The following is a 21,396-nucleotide window of genomic DNA, read 5'->3' as shown; positions in this document are numbered from 1 at the left end:
GCCGTAATCATGATGTCAGATTTTCGTTTTTGGATTCTCTTTTTTGTGATCTTCTTTATCGCATTTTTTTTCTTGCATACAAATCGTTCATCTTAACCTTATGTACTCAAGATTTGCCAGATTTGACGTTATCAAGATGTCAGATTTTTGTTTGCATTCTCTATGTTGTTATCTTTTTTCTCACATATTCTCTCGCATACAAATCGTTCATCTTATCCTCATGTACTCAAAGATGTCCAATTAGGCATCAAATCTAACTAACGCTTTTGTTTACATGGTATATCAGCTGATTTTTTTGTAGAAAAACAGCTGGCTTTGGAACAATCAGCGATTTGTAGTCTATACAGGTTACATACAACTTTGGAAGATTTGTTTATATAGCTGCTAGGCGGATTTAAAAAGGTGGTCTCACGCGAATCGCTGTTAACAGCCGGCCAGATTTGACAGTATTAAGATGTCAGATATTTGTTTTTGCATTCTCTTTGTTGTAATCTTCTTTCTCGTATACAAATCGTTTATCTTATCCTCATGTACTCAAAGATGTCCAATTAGGCATCTTATGAACGCTTTTGTTTACTTTGTATATCAAAATCAGCTGATTTTGTTGTAGAAAATCAGCTGGCTTTGGAACAATAAGTGATTTGTAGTCTATGCAGGTTACATACATCCTTGGAACATTTGTTTATATAACTGCAAGGCGGATTTAAAAAGGTGGTCTCACGCGAACAGCTGTTAGCAACCGGTCAGATTTGACAGTATTAAGATGTCAGATTTTTGTTTTGCATTCTCTTTGTTTTTATCTTCTTTCTCGCATATGCCCTCGCATACAAATCTTTAGGCATCAAATCTAACTAACGCTTTTGGTTACGCGGTATATCAGCTGATTTTGTTGTAGAAAAGCAGCTGGAAGCAAACAGCTGTTAACAGCCGGCCAAATTTGACGGTATTAAAATGTCAAATTTTTGTTTGTATTCTCTTTGTTGTTATCTTTTTTCTCTCATCTTTTCTCGCATACAAATCGTTCATCTTATCCTCATGTACTCAAAAATGACCCATTACCCTTCAAATCTACTACGTCGATCATCTATTTCATCTTCACATAATTAAGCTAAAATTAAGATAATTGCTTGGTTTTGTAGAACTTTTCAAGCTTCCAAACATCTTGTGGTCATTTATGGAACCAAACTCACAAAAGTTGCAACATTTGAACATTTTGTTTTTTGAAAGTTTTCTTTTGCTAGATCAACATCATAATCAGCTGATTTTGTAGAAAAAAACAGCTGGTTTGAAGCAAACAGCTGGCGTTGCATCAAAAAGCAATATTGCATTTTTAGGGGGTTAATCATTATTGGAGAGTGTCATAGAAAAAACTAACAAAAGCTCACGGACAGTGTAAACAACTTCGTGGGGCTTCAATCAGCTGACTCTAGTTTCAAACTATTTCATTTAGTTTATGTTTGATGATACTCATACAAACACTGTTTGGTATTTTCAACAAAGGTAGTGTGCCCATCACTGGTTAAGATAATCATTTAATCCAATAGTTGATACAAATCCCTTGTCTCATCCTCATGTACTAAAGAGTAATCCATTGGACATCAAATCTAGTACATTGATCAGCTGTTTTTGTTTTGTTAGTTTCATCTTCATTGATTTAAGTTAAAATTTTGCTAAAACGAAGTTAATTAACTAATTTCTATAGATCTTTTCAACGATTTGTGGTTATTTTTGCCTCTTATATTTCCACCTCGTTTCTTGCGTCTTCTATCTCGTCTTTGTTTGTATTCAAGTGGGGTAAAAGGTGTTTCCATGAAATCTTTAGTTTAGGTAGTTTATACTTGTTATCATTTTTTTTTAAATATTAAACAGTATTTCTTAAAATGTGTATAAAAAATTAACAGTGAAAAAATATATATATTTATATACTTTTTATGACTTTTTCGCCAGCATTCTTCTTCTTCTTGTTCTTTTATGTTTTTGTTTGCTTATATGCTTCTACGTTATTATGTTCTAAAAAAATTACAGCTAATTACAAAAAAAAAAAAATAAGAAACAACTAAAAAAAAATATTTTTATATATTTTTTGTTTTGCTGTTTTTTCTTATATAAATGTTGTTGGTTTTTTCCGTTCTATTTTCTTGTTTTTTTTTTTTTTTTGAATAAGTCCTTGATGAAACTAATATATCGTTTTGGTTTGTTTCTTTGTTTTTCTTCTTTAGTTTTTGTTTTTTTTAGTTAAGCATTTAAAAAAATATATGTATATATGTATGTATTTATGTATGTATGTAGTTGTATTTGTATGCTGGTTGTTGTTGTTGTTGCTGCTGTTATTTTGTTTTTGTCTCTATCAATGTTTTGTAATTATTCATTTAATTTTGCTTCTCTGCAATATTTTTGAGAGAGAGAGAGTGAGTGTGTTACGGGGGGAGAGTTATAGGACGTTAGGACTTTTGGGGTCTCTATGTTTAAAGGACTCTTTGTTGCTGTGAGTGTAGTAGAGTTGAATTCTAATTGGCAACTAATAGCTGTTGATAGGAGCCAGTGGCATTGGAATAGAATGAATTGAGACCATCGATTAATTTCGAGTTAGCTGCAGCATTCGAGGTGGCAGCTGCTGCTGCTGATGAGTCTTGGGGAGTGCTGCTGCTATTGGTGGCCGTAGCCGTAGCTGTGGCAGCGGCCACAGCCACAGCAGCCACTGCATTAGCGGCATTTTGACGTTCCGCATTTGCAGCCACCACTGCTGATGGTGGCGGTACAGGGCTAACGGCAGTACTGTCGTTGGTACTGCCATTGGTTACCGTAACGGTTATATTGGCAGCATTATTATTGTTGTTGTTGTTGTTAGAGTTATTGGTGTTAACAGCAGTGTTGACATTGCCACCAGCAACATCCTTACCCGAATTTGTAATATTTTCATTTGAATTTTTCATATTACCCACCGCATGATGGCCAGGACCGCCAATCACACCATTGCCAATGACGCCACCGCCTCCACCGTTCATGGCAATGGGCGATTGTGGCTGTTGATGTTGCTGCTGGTGTTGCTGTGGCATATGATGATTGCCGCTCATGTTGTAGAAGCCATGCGGTTCCAAGTAATTGTTAAATTTGCCATGGCCCACCCCATTGTTGGTGGGGGCGAAGAGACCATTGCTCTCAGCACCATGGAAATGTGTGGCATCGAATAGATTGCGGTGATGATTGTTGAACTGTGGATACATGCCCATGGCCATGCTGGGGAAGTAGAAGGGATCGCCTCCACCATTTTGTCCCAGTCCCAAGGACAGGGGATTTGGCGAAAGCGATCTTGCAGGCGACACAGGACCTATGGGACCAAAGTGATTGCCTGGCTGGGCTGGGCCGCCAGCACCATTGGGCGAATGGCCATGGCCGTGGTGTATTTGCTGTTGTTGCATGGCACGTTGTTTTATGTAATTGGAGAATTCTGTGGGCGACATACGATATGAAGTGCTGCAAATAAAATAAAAGGTCATAAGTTTGAATTTAAAGCTGAAAACTGGAAAAGGACATATAATTGCCTCAAACATCATTATTTAGCCTTAAATTAGATTAGATGTAAAATTTTAAATATTTTTTTCTCCCGGAAATATGTTTAACTTACTTATTCGATCTTTTGGAATTGGTTTTCAATTTTGTCGAACCAAACTTCGTTTGAGCAAAGGTAGCAGTTGTAAATGTCAACGGTGCCTGTGAACGTTGCATAAATGGAACGCTATTCACTCCGGCAGCGGTTGCAGGGTTCGGACTACCCTTATAGGTTGGTGAATTTGATGTAGCCGATAGCGGCGAAGAGCCCGCCATCGGTGATGTTTTGGGACTCAAGCTCAAACTGTTCATGCTAGTGTTGACGGCATCAATGGGTCGAAAACATTGAGCCTCAGGATTAAATGTCTTATTCACTTCACCATCGGCTGAAGAGTTATCCTCCTGATTGTCACTGTTCTCTGAATAGAGAATCTAAAAACACAAGGAATGGTTACTAATACTCAGTTTTTTTGTTGTTTCCTCCATATCACTTACCTTAACAGCACCCTTTTCACCAATACGATATGAGACCTCACCGGGATCCACCCAAACTGAAAGTTCATTTGGAAGATTTTCTAAAATATCGCTAATGGGAACACCACTCTCACGGGCAGCACGTTCCAATACAGCATCGATTGGATCGCCTGTTTTTAGGCAACGAAATGCAGAACCCTAAAATAAAAAGAAATCGAGTATAAGTTGAAAATAATTTCGATAAAAAAACGTATGGTTCCCTGTTATCTATTCTAGAGAAGACTTTAATATAATAAAAAAGACACCATCCATCCATTTGTTGAATATATATTTGAATATTTGATGGCTGAGATTGGTATTGTTGCAAAATTAGTCAATTAATTCAGCTCATAGGGAAGAACCTTTCTAAGCCGTTCATACACCTACGCCAGTAATCGGCTTACTGTGTGCTCTGAATATTAAAATGTAATATCGAAAAAGAAAATGTAAGTCAGGAATTCCAGTCCAAAATCCCTAATTGTTTTCCACACCACGTCCTAAGTTGGTTCATGTCTGGTATTGTGTCCCCACCTAAGTGCCCGTATCCTTTAGCCGCGAAAGCTGGGCCATGACATATGCTCCAATGTTTATCATCTTACCCATATACCCTACACATGTTATCACTTGCGGCACAGATTAGGCTTAAGTGAGCTCGTAAGACCGTAATGACCTCATGCTTACTTCCTTTCAGCAGTAGCCTCGTCTTCTCACAATTTGGATCTCCCCACAGAATTTTCTTTTTCGTAGCAACTGTTTCGCTGTTCCACAGTGTTAAATGCGCGTTCGGAGCCCACGTAAACTCGAGCTGCGTCGACCTGAAAGTCTTGAGGTTAATCAAGTTTTTGACGGTAGTCCTCTGGCCAAATCGTCTGCCCTTTCATTCCCCCTTACTCCGTTATGGTCCGGCACCCAAACGATGAGGATTTTGACATCCTCAGAGAAGGCGTTAATCTCCTTCTTACACTGCAAGAGTGTTTGCGACCTCACCGTCCTGGTTGTTATTGCTCTCGATGTCCTCGTGCTATCACAACACCACCTCACGTATTTCGTGATCGCCCGGATCTCCACCTGCAGAACCATATTATGATCGGGCAGTCGAAAACAGATCTCAGTCCTTGGGTTCTCAATGTAGACCCCTAGGCCCACCCTGTCCCCTAGCTTTGATCCATCTGCGTTGCATGATCTACCAGATGGCAATACCAGAGTTCCACCAATCCAAGACTGTGCCGCTGGCAGCAGTGCCTCGAACACGGCCGGTTTATGGGCCGGCGGCATCATTGGGCCGTACATCTTCTGTGAATGGGAATTGCTACCGTTTAATGAAAACAAAATATTTTTGGCCGCCTCGGTCGTGCTATTTGACGCCATTAGACTATTTCCTGTGGGGCTACATCTAGTCAACAAGTCAGCAACGATTGATGAACTGCGTACGAAAATCGAATGCGAAATTGCAGATCCGGCTGTTTGAAAGGCGTCAAAAATTGGATCGAACGTCTGGACTTCTGCAAGCGTGGCCTTGGTGGACACGCAAAAAAAAAACGATGTCCATACATAATGGCATCGAACGTACTTTCACACGAATAAAGAATTTCATTGACATCCACAACCGTTTCTGTTTTATTTAAAAGAAAAACTGTTGTAGCACTCTGCATATTGCCCAACATCCGTGAGCCTTCTTGGTGTGCCTTTGAATGTGGCACTTCCAATTTAATTTCCTGTCCAGATAACTCCTTAGTATTTGACCTTGTCAGATATCGACATCGTTATATTTAGGATGTGAACTAGCAGATTTAAGTCTTTTCTAGCCCAGTCCTACCATCTCCAAGATCCTTTTCGCCTTTCTACATAGCTGATTGGGATCCCTACCCCTTTGAAGTACTATAACACGTAGCATGCGGGTTCAAATTCCTCCTCATCAGCATACGTAATAGGTTATTAAGAGTGACCACCATTCGAGTGGCTTTAAAATGGGAAATGTTTCGAGAGTTCGCATCGCACCCTATTAGTACCTCATTTCCTGTCTGTTTTGCCTTCCTCAACAACCGTTGCAGTTCCGACGTGTCAGGTATGCTCCATCGTCTCCCTGTCTCATCACCGACGTTGACAATTCTGTTGAAAATACACTATTTAAATTTTGTTGACAAATAAGGCAGGCCCTCGCCGTTTAACAGTGTTAGCATAAAATAATTGGTAGTTGACATGGTCCAGTCCAGAAACTTTGTTACGGGTCGTCCATGTGTCCAGGATTAAGGCAATATGAATCTTTCCCCTGCTTATTTTCTCCAGTAAATGGTCTTATTGGGAGTAAATGATGGTCTCGTCGTCTGCTCCCTGTTCATTAGGCTGTATTGAGTCTCCTGCCTCTGCATTATCTGATGTTCCAATATAAGGATAGTTGCCTATCCTAGTCTTCCAAATCTTGGCTCCCTATTTGTTAGGCTGCATTGAGATTCCTGTCCCTACCCTGCGTGATGTTTCAATATAAGGGTCATTGCCTTTCCTAGTGTTCCGAATCTTGACAGAGTCGGTGATGCTTCCATCGTCGGTTAGACTGTATTGAACCTCCCGTCCATGCACTGCATGATGTTTAAATATTAGAATTTTTGCTTATCCAAGTCTCCCCAATATCAAGAAAGTCTGTGATGTCGGCCGCCGTTAGGCGGTATTAAGTCTGCTGCTACTACACTGACTGATATCTCAATATTAGGATCTTTGCCTATCCTAGTCTTGCTAATCTTGGAAAAACAGCCTTAGTTCCGTATGCTTGCCACTGGGCGAGTGTATACTTGAGTAAGTGTGGGCGTACGCTGTGGGGAAGCACTCGCATGGGGGCGTGATGGATAGGCGATTGCTCCCTATTCTATTCCTATATCTCCTAACATTTTTCATATTTCTCCAACTCCCTTTCTTCCCTTCGGAGGGAGTGGGGAGCAGTGAATTTCCTCATCTTGATTTTTGTTTCACCAGTTCTTCCTTTTCTTGCAAGGGTACCACCATGGGCCAAACTGGCCTCCGAGTAAACTCGCCTTTCGGGTGGGCTACCCATTCAGCCTTAAACTCGGTAGGAGGTCGGTGTAGAGGTCGTAGGTTCGATTCCCACTAGAGGTCGTGGTCTGTCGCTACTGTGGTATCACAGTGGACTTATAATTGTCTAAGAAAGTCTGTAAAGGACTGCCACTTTTACCTCACTTAACCCATCTGAATTGGAGGATGTGAACATTCGCCAATTGTGGAAAGTTTTAAAGCGATCTGGGTGGTTATACGGAAGGCACTAGAAGGCATCTTCCTTCTCCTATTCCTGTGGTATCACAATGAACGAAAATGTCCAGGTGAGTCTGATTGCAGATTGTCACTTAAATCTAACCTAACCTAACCTAACATTCATAGAGCTGTGTGTATATAAAGTTGGGCTCAAAGCCCTATTGTTTAATAATTTTTGCTTCCTTACCTTAAAGGGTTTCTCCGGATACCAATGACCTTGAAATTTGTCCTTCAGCGCCTTTTCCAGCTCCTCGCCAAATATATTAACTCGCCGCCTTGGCAGTTTGTTGTACAAATACGAGATAACAAAATTTAATGCCACTTGTATTTCAATATGCATTTTTGTTCTGTCGTTGTTTCGTTTTTGCTTACTGAAGTAGAATGAGTCAGTGAGTGGGTCGTAACGATTCTGGGCTAAGTCGATTGTTTGCTTGGCTTTAAGGACCAAATAAAATGGCGGGTACTTAACAGATTCTGTTGGGTGGTGATTTTTAGCTCTTGCTGTCCATTCGATTGTCTACTCCCATAGGAGGCCTATTTAATGACGACTAGGACTATGGTTGTGTAATAAGCGTATGAAGATGTAGATAGGGGTGTAGATGTTTCTCTATGTCGCTGTGGTAGTAGTACTTCGCTTTCGCAGGATGCAGTTGTTGGTGTAAAAGAATTTTGTTTCAAGTTTTTGTGATGAGGCGTAGTTTCTTCGTTTAATTGCAGTTCACTTTTTGTTGCTGGTGTTATAATTTTATGGATTTTTTCTTCTTTGGCAACGATTTGGTATACTTCTTGTTGTTGCTGTTTCCTTTTGTTGTTGTTGTTGTATATGTTTGTCTAACAACGTTCAAATGTGGTTGTTTTTATAGCTATTTATATATATTTTGCTGTTTTTTGTGGTAGTAGTTGGGTGTTACTTGGATCCTTTGGTCTATTGTTATCAATAGAGGTCGCATGGAATTTCTTCTCTACTTCACTTTGTGTTGCTGTTTTAGTTCCTTGCTGTTGTTGTTTGCTGGGTTGGCTTTTGTTTCGTTGAATTTCCGCTGTTGGTTAAAACTAATGATCTGCAAGGAAAGAGAAACAATGAAAGAAACCATTAGCACTGGGGGTGGGGGGAAACAAACCCAACTGGGTGAATATATGGCGTTGTAAATTTTTCAAAAGGTTTAAGTTCATGCTGATTGCAATCAAGTGCTTGAAGAATTTTCCTTTATATTTGAGAATATTTTGCAAAATTCTAGCTTCTAGGAATGAAGAAAAATAAGAACGAATTGGCTTTAATTAAATGAGGGTTGTGGTAGTAGATTTGTATTACTAAATTGCATGGTTATAAAATCTAAACTTTATTTTTAGGGTTATTTCTATGTATTGTTGCCCAAGGCTTTAAACTGAAAATTATAAGCGTTAAGTTATCCAATTCACGTTCGTTCTTCGTAGGGCATGGGTACAATAAAATTTTATTTATAGTATTATGGGTTATAAGTGTGGGAGTGCTTATCTACCAAAGAGGGTACTTTGAACAAATTAAAAAAAAGTTCATACAAAGTTGCTTTAAACTTAGGCAAAATTGGGAGTTTTAGCAGAAATTATGGTTTATGGCATGGTTTATTTTAATTGTGATACTAAATATAATCTTTTTTTTATTTTTCCCAAGGATATTCCATTGGGGAACAGAGACGAGTTTCTTCTCAATAACAATGAGTGCTTCCCAAACTACAATAAGTTATAATGAAATAATAGGGGCCGTCCATTTATAGACCGGCATGCATAGTGCCCCTTTTTTGCATGAAATTTTGTGTTATGACTTTCAATACGCTTAGGGATTACGATTACTAGCCATATCTGTCCGTCCGTCTGTCGAAAGCATTCTAACTTACAAAGGAGTAAAGTTAGACGCTTGATATATATCTATATATCAGATTTTTGTGGGATTAAGACCCTAAAGTGATAGAATGGTCTATATGACAGCTTTATCTAAATATAGTCCGATCGGAGCCATTTTTGAGTCGAATGTCGAAAGGCTTAAAATAACTCCCTGTTTCAAATTTCAGCTAAATCGGATAATACATGCAGCTTCTATGGGTTTTAGATCCTAAATCGGTAGATCGGTCCATATGGCAGCTATATCTGAATATAGTCCGATTTTAACCATACTTGAGTCGGATGTCGGGAGGCTTACAACAACTCACTGTTTCAAATTTCAGCGAAATTGGGTAATCAATTCAGTTTGGATGGGTTTCATGCCCTAAATCGCCAGATCGTTCTATATGGTAGCTAAATCTAAATATAGTCCGATTTGAGCCAAATTTAGGACAGATAGCGGAAGGCTAAAAAAACGCACAGTTTCAAATTCAAGATTATGGGCTTCAGACCCTTAATCGACAGATCGGTGTATATGGCAGCTGTATCTAAATATAATCTGATCTGATCCATATTTGGATCGGATGTCGGGAGGCTTACCACAACTTACCTTACTTTAATCGGCAGATCGGTCTAAATGGCAGCTACATCTGAATATAGACTGATCTGATCCATATTTGGATCAGATGTCGGGAAGCTTACCACAACTCAATGTTTAAAATTTCAGTAAAACCGGATAATAAGGTTGCTTTTATGGGCTTTAGATCCTAAACCGACAGATTGTTCTATATGGCAGCTATATTTAAATATAGTCCGATCTGATCGATATTTGGATCGGATATCGGGAGGCTAACCACAACTCACTGTTTCAAAATTCACCGAAATCGGGTAATAAATGCAGCTTTGATGGGTTTCACGTCCTAAACCGGTAGATCGGTCTATATGGCAGCTTTATCCAAATATGGTCCGATTTGGCCAATTCAAGAACTTAAACTGCAACGTGCAGCATAAGACGTATCTGCGCTAAATTGCAGCTCAAAATCTCAATTTTTGTGGGCTGTGTGAGTGATTACAACAGACGGACGGACAGACACGCGGACATCGTTAAATCGGTTTAGAATTCTACGGCGATTCGAAGTATGTATACTTTTTAGGGTCGGAAATGGATATTTCGATGTGTTGCAGACCGAATGAATACACCCCTTATCCTACGGTGGTGCGTAAAAAAACAAGTAAGAGTGTGCTAAGTTCGGACGGGCCGAATCTTGGGAACCCACCACCATGGATTCTGCTAAAATTTATACAAAATAAATTTTTCTGTAGGGCATAATTTTATTCTACATACCATCTGTCAAACTGAACAAGGATGATCGAGATACGGGTTCACATTGGAGCTATATCAGGTTATAAACTGATATGGACCGTATTTCACACAACTATTGGAAGTCATAACAGAACATCACATGCGAAATTTCAGCTAAATCGGACAAAAATTGCGGCTCCCAGGGCCTCAAGAAGTCAAATCAGGATATCGGTTTATATGGGAGCTATATCAGGTTAAAGACCGATTTGGACCGTACTTGGCGCAGTTGTTAGAAGTTATAACAGAATACCACATGCAAAATTTCAGCCAAATCGGACGAAAATTGCGGCTTCCAGAAGTCAAATCGAGAGATGGGTTTATATGGGAGCTATATCTAAATCTGAACTGATATGGCCCATTGGCAATCCCCAACGACCTACATCGACATTTAGTTCCTGTGCAAAAATTCAAGCAGATAGCTTTACGCGTTCGATCTCTATTGTGATTTCGACAAACGGACGGACGGACGGTCGGACGGACGAACATGGCTAGATCGACTCAGAAAGTCGAGAGAACCGAGAATATATATTCTTTATGGGGTCTTAGACGAATATTTGGAGGTGCTACAAACGGAATGACTAGATTAGTATACACCCTTCCTATAGTTGTGGGTATCATATGTCAGTATGAATGCGCTAAAATAGCGGAAGATTACATCAGGGAAGCTTGCAACTCGTTTTTTGACCGACTCAGACTTAGGCAAGGCAATAGGTGGTCATATCGAGCAAAAGTGAATGGATTCTGAAATGATGGTACATTTGATAGAAAGTGCATGATTTTGATGAACTTAATCACATTACTAGGCCATTCAACATCCGTACCCAATATGGTACAGATCAGTCTGTATTTGGATATGGCTGCCAATCTTGTGCCCATAAAAGCGCATTTATTACTCGATTTCGCTGAAATTTTGCAAAGTGAGTTGTTTTAGGCCCTCCGTAGTCCTGTTCGGATAGGACTGTATTTCACTGTTAACCATAGAGCCGAAAAGATTTTTCGATGATTTTCCCCTTTGCTACACAATTAGATGGTACGAACAATTTTTATACCCTACACCACCACTGTGGTACAGGGTATTATAGATTTGTGCATTTGTTTGCAATGCTAAGAAGGAGAAGAGCATAAAATAAATAAAACACCTTGCGCAAAATGTTTTAAAGATTGGACTAAAACTGTGGCTTCTACAGCCTTAAAAGTCCATTTGGGATGAAACATATATTGGGTTGCCCAAAAAGTAACTGCGGATTTTTTAAAAGAATTGATAAGTATATCGATCGACTCAGAATCACTTTCTGATTCGATTTAGTCATGTCCGTCTGTGAGTCCATGTATTCTTGTAATCAAAGTGCAGGTCGTATTTGTTGTCCGATTGTCTCGAAATTTTGCACATGTCACTTTTTTGGTTCAAGGATTTTAAAAGAAATCGGTTCAGATTTAGATATAGCTTCCATATATATATCTTTCATCCGATATGACTTTTTAAGGCTGTAGAAGCCACAATTTTCGACCGATCTTTACAAAATTTGACATTGGGTATTTTATTTGTCTACGTATGTGAGCAAAATTTCATAAAAATCGGTTCAGATTTAGATGTAGCTCCCATATATTGGGTTGCCCAAAAAGTAATTGCGGATTTTTCATATAGTCGGCGTTGACAAATTTTTTCACAGCTTGTGACTCTGTAATTGCATTCTTTCTTCTGTCAGTTATCAGCTGCTACTTTTAGCTTTAGCTTTAGAAAAAAAGTGTAAAAAAAGTATATTCGATTAAAGTTCATTCTAAGTTTTAATAAAAATGCATTTACTTTCTTTTAAAAAATCCGCAGTTGTCATGGCGTGTTCTATTTAACGTCTTCATATGTGTGCAAAATTTCATAAAAATCGTTTCAGATTTAGATATAGCTCCCATATATTTGTATCGCCCGATTTACACTTAAATGGCCGTAGTAGCTACAATTTTCAACCAATCTGCACAAAATTTGGCATGGACTGTTTTTTTTTTACTGATCTTAACATATCTGGAAAATCTCATCAAAATCGGTTCAGATTTAGATATAGCTCCCATATATATGTATCGCCCGATTTGCACTTAAATGGCCGTAGTAGCTACAATTTTCAACCAATCTGCACAAAATTTGGCATGAACTGTTTTTTTACTGATCTTAACATATCTGAAAAATTTCATCGGTTCGGTTTTAGATATAGCTTCCATATATATCTTTCATCCGATTTGGCCTTTAAGACGGTAGAATCCACAATTTTAGTCCGTTTTTGCATGAAACGGTTAAATTGACGTTCCAATACGTGCGCAAAATGTCATTAAAATCAGCCTAATTTAGATATATCTCCAATGTGTATATTTCATCCGATATGGACTTTTAAGGCAGTAAAATCCACAATTTTGGTCACATTCTTACAATATAGGGCGTGAGATGTTCTATTTCATGTCCCAGTATGTGTCATATTAGTAAAATTTCTATACAGTTCATAGTATTCTTCCTTCGAGTCCATTATTATTTTTTTTCAATAATAAGTGCATTGATATACACATGTATTTTAATTTCTTTATATACTCGTACACATATACATACAATTTCCGTAGTTCAAGCACTAACATTGCTTCCTTAATCTTATACAACACATTCTATATTCATCACTATTAGATATTAATGGAAATATTGAACAAAGCACACATACATAATATTTCAATTGATTTTTCCGCTTCCTTTGCTGCACAAGGGCGGCACGTCACTTAAATTCAAGTTGTTTTGTTGCCACGATTTCAATTTCACTCAATTAGTTTTGCACACAACACGTCCAACTACATGCATGCGGAGTAGCATACTTGGCCAGATTTATCCTATTCTAGGTAGGGATATATTGGAATTGACAGCAGCACTCGAGAACACGATTCAGAAATCAATTTTGCCCAACTTCCGCACGTTTGAACGAACTTTGGAGCAACACTTTAGCATGTGTGCCTGCTGTGTTGTTGCATCCCAAAATACTCAAAACTCTTGGTTTTGGCTTATACGACTGACTGAAGACTGAAAATTTTGTATGAAAATTCTCATTTCACTTTTGTTGTAAAAAGAATTTGTTAAAGGAGAGGCGTGGCGGCGGAGGGTGTGTGTGTGTGTGTGTGCATGTGATTCAAATGTGAGAGTGTTGATTTTAATAGCAATTTTCGGTTAAACGATTTTCACTTTTCATGATTTGATTTCGAATACTATTTCGTTTTGTTGTAAACCGAAGCAAGCAAAAGCCAACAAACAAACCCATTATAATTGGCAAATAGACGACGCAAGAACCCCAAAGCAAGCGGCTGCCATGGCAGAGGGGGCGATAGACAGACAGTATTATAAGAGCATCACCCTATTCAAACATTATAATGATGTAATTGGCTATCACAATGGGCCAAACAAGTCAACGGGCACAGAGCAGAGTAGAGCAGAGCAGAGCTGCCATTCAGACGAGACATACCGCGACAAATTTACTCGTCAATTCACTTTCTTTCAGTGTTTGTTGCCATCAGTGGCAGCACAATTGCTGTATAATAAACGACTCTCGCCTCTGCCAGAAGAACCCAGCATATATACACCTATTATACCCTTATACCCATGGGACAGCAACTTTTAATTTTCCCCATTTATTAGGAAATTGTTGGCATTGAAATTATGTTTAAAATGATTTAAATGTAACGGCAACATGCACAAAAAAAACCCCGCAGAATGTAAACGAGGTAATCACTATATAGGGCTGCTTTATGTCTGTTTGCATTACAGCTGATCAGCTGTCAGGTGTTTCAGTCATTTGATTCAATTTGTTGACCTTCATAATTTTTGGGCGGTGTAGATGCTACGACTTTGTGTTACTATAGAGAGTTTGGGGAAAATTCACAGATAAAGCAGTTCAAAAAGGTTGTAATGAGTGAACATTTTGGTATGAGCTACGAAAGGTCTGCATATAATGTCTAACAATGGCCACATTGTTTCCAAGTTTTGCCTTTGTCGGTCTCTCGACAATAGAGGATGAAAACAAAGGTTTTTTCTTTCCCTTAGTGAAGGAGATAGATGAATAGACATGAGAGAGGGCAAATTGGGTTACTCAGGAATCTAAATGAAATTTGAAATTTTCATCAAAGAGCGAAAGAAACACTGACCGTTATCGTACAACCACACCTCCCTGTAGAGGTGAGGGAAGAAATCTGGTAACAGTGTTTAATAGACATTCACCTTAACATCAATATATAACAAAACCCCCCAATATAACAAATCCCCGTTTACACTGCTCATTAAATCCGGATTTAAGGCTCTTGCCAGCTGATTTTATAAAGGGAAAACGGATTATCGAACCATTCAATCCGAATTTAAATAGCAGTGTAAACGGGGTTTAAGCCATACCATTGGGTTGCCCAAAAAGTAATTGCGGATTTTTCATATAGTCGGCGTTGACAAATTTTTTCACAGCTTGTGACTTTGTAATTGCATTCTTTCTTCTGTCAGTTATCAGCTGTTACTTTTAGCTTGCTTTAGAAAAAAAGTGTAAAAAAGTATATTTGATTAAAGTTCATTCTAAGTTTTAATAAAAATGCATTTACTTTCTTTTAAAAAATCCGCAATTACTTTTTGGGCAACCCAATATAAATCAGCTGTTAACAGGTATCACAAAATGCCCTATTGTGAATGGTTTCTGTAGCGTTTATGAGCATTCACAAGTAAATCGGCAAACATCGTGCCGGTTCGTTCGGGCCGAATCTTATAAACCCTCTACCACGGATCTCATTTGTCAAGTTCTTCTCTCTTTATAGGTAAACAAAGGATAGGAAGGAGCTGTATCAGGTTATGGACCGATTCGGACCATATATAGTTTGGCTGTTGGAGACCATAGTAGAAGTTATTCTGCAAAATTTCAGTCAATCCGGATAAGAATTAATTTCTATAGTTTATATGGGAGCTATATCAGGTTATGGACCAATTCATATTTGGCACGTATATTGAAGGTGATAGGAGAAGCCAAAGTACAAAATTTTATTCAAATCGGATAAAAATTGAGCTTTATGGAAGCTCAAGAAGTATCATCGGGAGATCGGTTTATATGAACCGATGCAGATCATACTTTAAATAGTTATTGGAAGTCAAATACAGTGTTAAAGGGAATTTCATTTAAACTGCACTATTAGGCATACTTCTAAATCAGCAAAAAGTATCATGAAATACTCTATTGTGAATGGTTTGTGAATAGTAATTCAGTTTGTTGTTTGTGAGCACGTATGTTGAAGATGATAGGAGAAGTCTTTGTACGAAATTTTAGCCAAATCAAAAAATAATTGGCCCCACTAGAGGCTCTAGAGGTCAATATCTGAGATCAGTTTATATTGCAGCTATAACAGGTTATGAACCGATTTAGACCATACATTAAATGGTAGTTGAAAGTCAAACACAGTGTTAAAGGTAAATTTTTTTCAACTGCAATATTAGCCATACTCATCAATCAGCAAAAGGTATCATGAAATGCTCTATTGTGAATGTTGTATAGATAGCTATTCTATTTGTTGTTTGGGATCGTTCACAAATAATCCGACGAACACATAATGCGCAAAGTCAAACAGAGTGTTAAAGGAACATTCATTTCAACTGCAATATTAGTCATACTTCTAAATCAGTAAAAAGTATAACGAAATGATCTATTGTGAATGGTGTATGGATAGCTATTCTGTTTATTGTTTGTGATCATTCAAAAATGATCCGGCAGACATATAGTGGGTAAAGTCAAACACAGTGTTAAAGGAACATTCATTTCAACTGCAATATTAGTCATACTTCTAAATCAGTAAAAGCTATAAAGAAATGATTTATTGTGAATGATTTACGGAAATTATCTATTGTGAATGGTTTGTTGTTTGTGATCTTTCACAAATAATCCGACCAACACACAGTGCGTTAAATAAAAATAAAACCACTTAACATGCATTAAGGTACCCAACCTCCATGGATATATTTATTACCCTATTTTATTATAACTCTCTATATCCGTATCTTCTATATCAATCTGGATCATGTTTTGGTTCAGTTACCGAGAAGACTAACAAGTTATAGATTTAAAATTCAGAGAAAACGGTTAGCAAATGAGCGTAAGACCCTTAAACAGCATATCGAACTAAATGGCATCTCTAGCCAAATAGGGTCTATTGTGGACCATGATTATATCGAATATCGGTTGGCGTAGCGCAGCTCACTTTTCCAAATTTGAGACGAATTGAATACTAAATGCACTTTTTTATGTTCTCAAGACCTTAAATGAGCAGATAGGTCTATATGGCAGCTTTATCTAAATAAGTTCTACTATTGACTATACTCGGTTCAGATATCGGGTGGCCTAATCCAACTCAAAATGTAAATTTGTCCATGAACATTCCATTAAAGAACAGGGGCAAACTTCTCACATATCAGTGAGTGCTGTCCGATTCAAGTTTTATTTCAGTGATAATCAAACTAAATGTTCGAAATTTTTTACGAAATCGGACAATAAATGCGCTTATACGCTCTTTAACCCCTAACATGGTAGATCGGTCTATATGACAGCTATATCCAAGAGCGGTCTGATGTGGATCTCGACTCGATTGGGATATAGAGTGGTCTTATCCAACTCCCTGTTCCAAATGACGGAGTATTCGAGTGATAAATGCGTCTTCTACTCTGTTCACATATCGGGTGCTCTACTGTGACTCACTGTTTTCAATTTCAGGGAAATAGGATAATAAAGACACCTTTTACCTTTTTTAGGATAATAAAGACACCTTTTATGCCCTAAGTCATCAGCGCGGGTCATATGGCAGCTATATCCACATATGATTCGATCTCGACAATAGTCCATTCGGATATCAAATGCCCTACTGCAACCCACTGTTGCAAATTACGGCGAAATCGGGCAATAAATGCGGTTTTTATGGACTTTAGATCCTGAATCGATCTAGATCATACTCCGTTCTGATATCGGTTACTCCACTCCAACTCACTGTTCTAAATTTCAGAGTAATTGAGTGATAAATGCGGCTTTTATGGGCTTAAGTCCCTCAATCCGCAGATCGGTCTGTGTGGCAGCTATATCCAAATATGGTGTGATCTCGATCATTCTCCGTTCGAATATCGGTTACCCTACTTCAACTCACTATTCTAAATTTCAGAGTAATAAATGCTGCTTTTATGGGCTCAAGTCCTTAAATACGCAGATCGGCCTGTATGGCAGCTATATTCAAATACGGTCCGATCTGATCCATACACCGTTCGAATATCAAGTATCCTATTGTTCCAAATTTTTGTGAAATCGGGCAATAACGGCAACTTTTATGGGCTTAAGACCCTGAATCCACAGATCGGTCTATCTGTGCAAAATTTCAGCTCAATATCAAAATTTTTGAAGGCCACAGAGTGTTTAAGAATTTTACAACGATCCCAAGACGAAACAATTACAGGTGGTCTCATTTGTACAACAACCACAAATCTGCCATCTCGTCATCAACATGTCATTTCAAATATGACATTGCTCTCAACACAACCAAAGAAATTTGCGCTTGTGTGTACGTGTGCAGGTAATATGAGAGAAAGAGAAACACAAAGAGAATGTGCAGAAAAATGGATCTCTTTGTTGTGAATGTAAACACAGAACTGACATCTTAATGCCTCAAACTGGCTGGCTGACTGTTTTGAGGTGTGAGACCACATTTTTAAATCCACCTTGCGACGATTCGAAATGTATATACTTTGTAGGATCGGAAATGGATATTTCGATATATGGCAAACGGAATGTCTAAATGATTATACCTCCTATCCTATGGCACTGGATAAAAAAACTTTAATTTAAATTTTATATCTAGGGGTTTGAAGATAAACCAGAGAAGGCAGAAATCTGTCTGTTTGCGAAGAAGAAAACTGTCAATCCGAGGTTACTTCACTGGCTCTACAGAAGCGTAATGAGAACAATACCAAGTTACGCCTAGGTAGTTTGGTAGGAGGCGACGCCAAAGTAGTGCATCTTAAAGCTATGAGAACCACGACTACTAGGGCACTGGATACTATTCTAGATGTTTGACCCATAGTCATACTGATTCGATATGAAGCAGCCAGTGCAGTCATGAGACTTAAGGCGTTGGCAGAGTCTATTTAAGATAGGACATTACATCGAGAGATAAACGAGGGGACGATAGGAGACCAGGATGAATTGGAAGTGGTTTGTGCTCGGGTATCTGAGACGACACTCGAGGTCGTGTATGAGAAACTATTGCCAGCGGCATAGTCTTGGATTGACGAAACTTTGGTATTATCATCTATTTGTTCATGCTACTCAGATGAATGAAATCTAGAGGACAAAACAGGTTTGAATGTCTTCATTGAGGACCCAGCGACTGAGATAGGTTTTCGAATTCCTGACTATAATAGGGAGATCTGGAATGCGTGAGGTGGTATCGCGTTAACGCGAGAACGTCTAGTGTGAACATCTTTACGGTCAGTAAACTGGCCATCAGGGCAATAACAAACAGGATGGTAAGGTAACGAACAGGGAGATCCGTATAGTTTAGATGTCGGGCCATAGCGGAGTAAAGGAGAATGAAAGAGCAGATGATTGGGCCGTGAAGGCAAGAGGATTGCCTTAAGTAAACTTGAACCCTTAAGCAGCGACGCAGTCCAAGTTAAGGGCGGTAGGGTGACGAAAATTCTATAGGGAGATCCGCATGTTGAGAAAACGAGGTTTTTACCGAAAGGAAGTGAGAAGAACGGTTTGGCTTTCGGTATCATAACGTTACGCATAAGAATGGGATTTGGTTAAGCCACATAGGACTAAGGGCGGACTTATGCAGGATAGGTGAGACAAGTGACAACGTTTATAGGGCATTTGGGGAAGATGATGAGATGTTAGAACCTTTCCTATGTCAATGCCCGGCTTTCTAACTAGCAGATTAGAAAGGATAACAGACTCAGGCACATAGGTGCGGACGCGATACAAGAACCAACATATCGAGAAGGTTACCCGACCACTGAAGTGTGTATCAAGCGGAGATCCTTGTAATTGAGGAATTGGAATGGCCAGGCAGCCATTAAATCCCTGGAGAACGTATTTCTGAACACAAAAACCGCCCTCGACTGTCGCAGATCTCTCAACGAGATGGCTGAACAGTTCAAAATTGGCTAAGTCTTCAGGATCAGTCCCGAAGGACAACATATGATCGTGGCATAGAAGAGTAAGCGATGTGGAATTTTACTAGCAATATGGTATACCTGATGAAACTTTTTGCTGGGTTACTTTGCGGTATTCAGAGCGAAATCCAAGCCGATTAATGACTTAGGTGTACTCGTATGTCTATAGTGGCATCGGGTGGATTTTAATCCACACCCTCTTCTTCAACAGAACCTAATGTGAGTGTTTTATGACCACCACCATAGGATGGGTGTATACTAATCTTGTCATTCATATCCCATACAGAATATGCATATATTCTTGAATATATATTGAATATATATTCTGTCAGTCCATGAAAATCATGATAGCAGTCGTATGAATAAAGATTTCCTCTTTATATTTTGCACAGATACTTCCTATTGATGTAGATCGCTGAGGATTGTAAATGGACCTATACAATGTCCGCCACTAAAACTTCTGTAGGGTATCAACGTTTTTGCCAAGTGTCTTAGTTTGGCACGCGCTGTTATTGTATTGTACTTGCATAAAATTTATGACCGTTTGTTGTTTGACTTTTTGTTTGTCTTTTTTGATTTCCTCACTCTCTCGTTGCCACCTATGTATGTGTATTGTAAATCATGTGTCAAAAGCATTTGCTGCATTTCCTTCGCACGTTTCGTTTGCACTGAAATAAAACTGAAGAACAAAATAATTAAAACATTCTCAATGTACTGCATATTAGTGTCATAAATCACATGGTTATGTTTGTTTTTATACTTTTCGCCTATTAAATTATTACGAGTTGCTTTTGTTTGAATGTTAAAATTAGTAGAAATATTATGTGACAATATTACAGTTGAAAAAAATCTTTTTTTAAGTAAAAATATGATGAGAAGAATATAACCGTAATTTATGTCGTTGAGTGAGTTGGAAATTGGAAATGATTCACAGCATAAACTGTGGCGTAAGAGCAATAACGAATCCAAAAAAAAGTTTAGAGACTTCAAACTGTAAATAAAAATAATAAACTAATATTGGGTTGCCCAAAAAGTAATTGCGGATTTTTTAAAAGAAAGTAAATGCATTTTTAATAAAACTTAGAATGAACTTTAATCAAATATACTTTTTTTTTACTTTTTTTCTAAAGCAAGCTAAAAGTAACAACTGATAACTGACAGAAGAAAGAATGCAATTACAGAGTCACAAGCTGTGAAAAAATTTGTCAACGCCGACTTTATGAAAAATCCGCAATTACTTTTTGGGCAACCCTTTAAAACAACTCTTCAGTTTTAATTCAATTTAGGTATAGAAGAAGAATAGACTAACTACCTGAACGCTCTAAATCATGAAAAGTCAATCTATACAAGAAATTTCCAAATCATACTCCTATTTATGGCCTAAGAGGGTTCCACAATACTTCAGCCACGTCCCTTAACTTGAATTGCCTTAAAAGGCTTCACATTCACCAAGATTATTGACAGCAGTACTCTAGTTCTTACAGTCAAAACGTTTACCCTTTTATTCCTCTTCCCTCCACTATGGCCCAGCACAAAATCGGCACGGGGCAGCTGTGAGCACCATACAGGCTGGAACATTGATATCCGATCTGAGTGGTGTTCATTGCTGTCACGAAAAGCTTAGCTGCTAGCTACCGGGCGTGTGCACTGGTTGCGGTTA

General features: G+C 38.4%; 1 protein-coding gene across 7 annotated transcripts in view; it reads right to left on the bottom strand.

The window, feature by feature from the left end:
* Positions 1 to 899: 899 nt before the first annotated feature.
* LOC106090138 (protein Tob1) overlaps positions 900 to 21,396 on the bottom strand; it is a 133,345-nt gene continuing 112,848 nt past the window's right edge. For 6 of the 7 annotated variants that reach the window (XM_059366942.1, XM_059366940.1, XM_059366937.1 and 3 more), the window contains 4 exons: positions 7,511 to 8,384; positions 4,045 to 4,221; positions 3,626 to 3,981; positions 900 to 3,474 (listed from right to left, as the gene is read on the bottom strand). In XM_059366942.1, the coding sequence (XP_059222925.1) occupies positions 2,508 to 3,474; positions 3,626 to 3,981; positions 4,045 to 4,221; positions 7,511 to 7,663 (1,653 nt within the window). In that variant the 5' untranslated portion in view covers positions 7,664 to 8,384 and the 3' untranslated portion in view covers positions 900 to 2,507. Of the gene's footprint in view, positions 3,475 to 3,625; positions 3,982 to 4,044; positions 4,222 to 7,510; positions 8,385 to 13,239; positions 13,315 to 21,396 lie in introns of those variants that run through there. The other variant, XM_013256232.2, reaches the window with a different exon arrangement.

This window comes from Stomoxys calcitrans, chromosome 4 (genome assembly GCF_963082655.1).
Source record: "Stomoxys calcitrans chromosome 4, idStoCalc2.1, whole genome shotgun sequence".
NCBI lineage: Eukaryota > Metazoa > Arthropoda > Insecta > Diptera > Muscidae > Stomoxys > Stomoxys calcitrans.
Note: the sequence above shows the minus strand (reverse complement) of the source record. Positions and strands in the feature narration are given on the sequence as shown.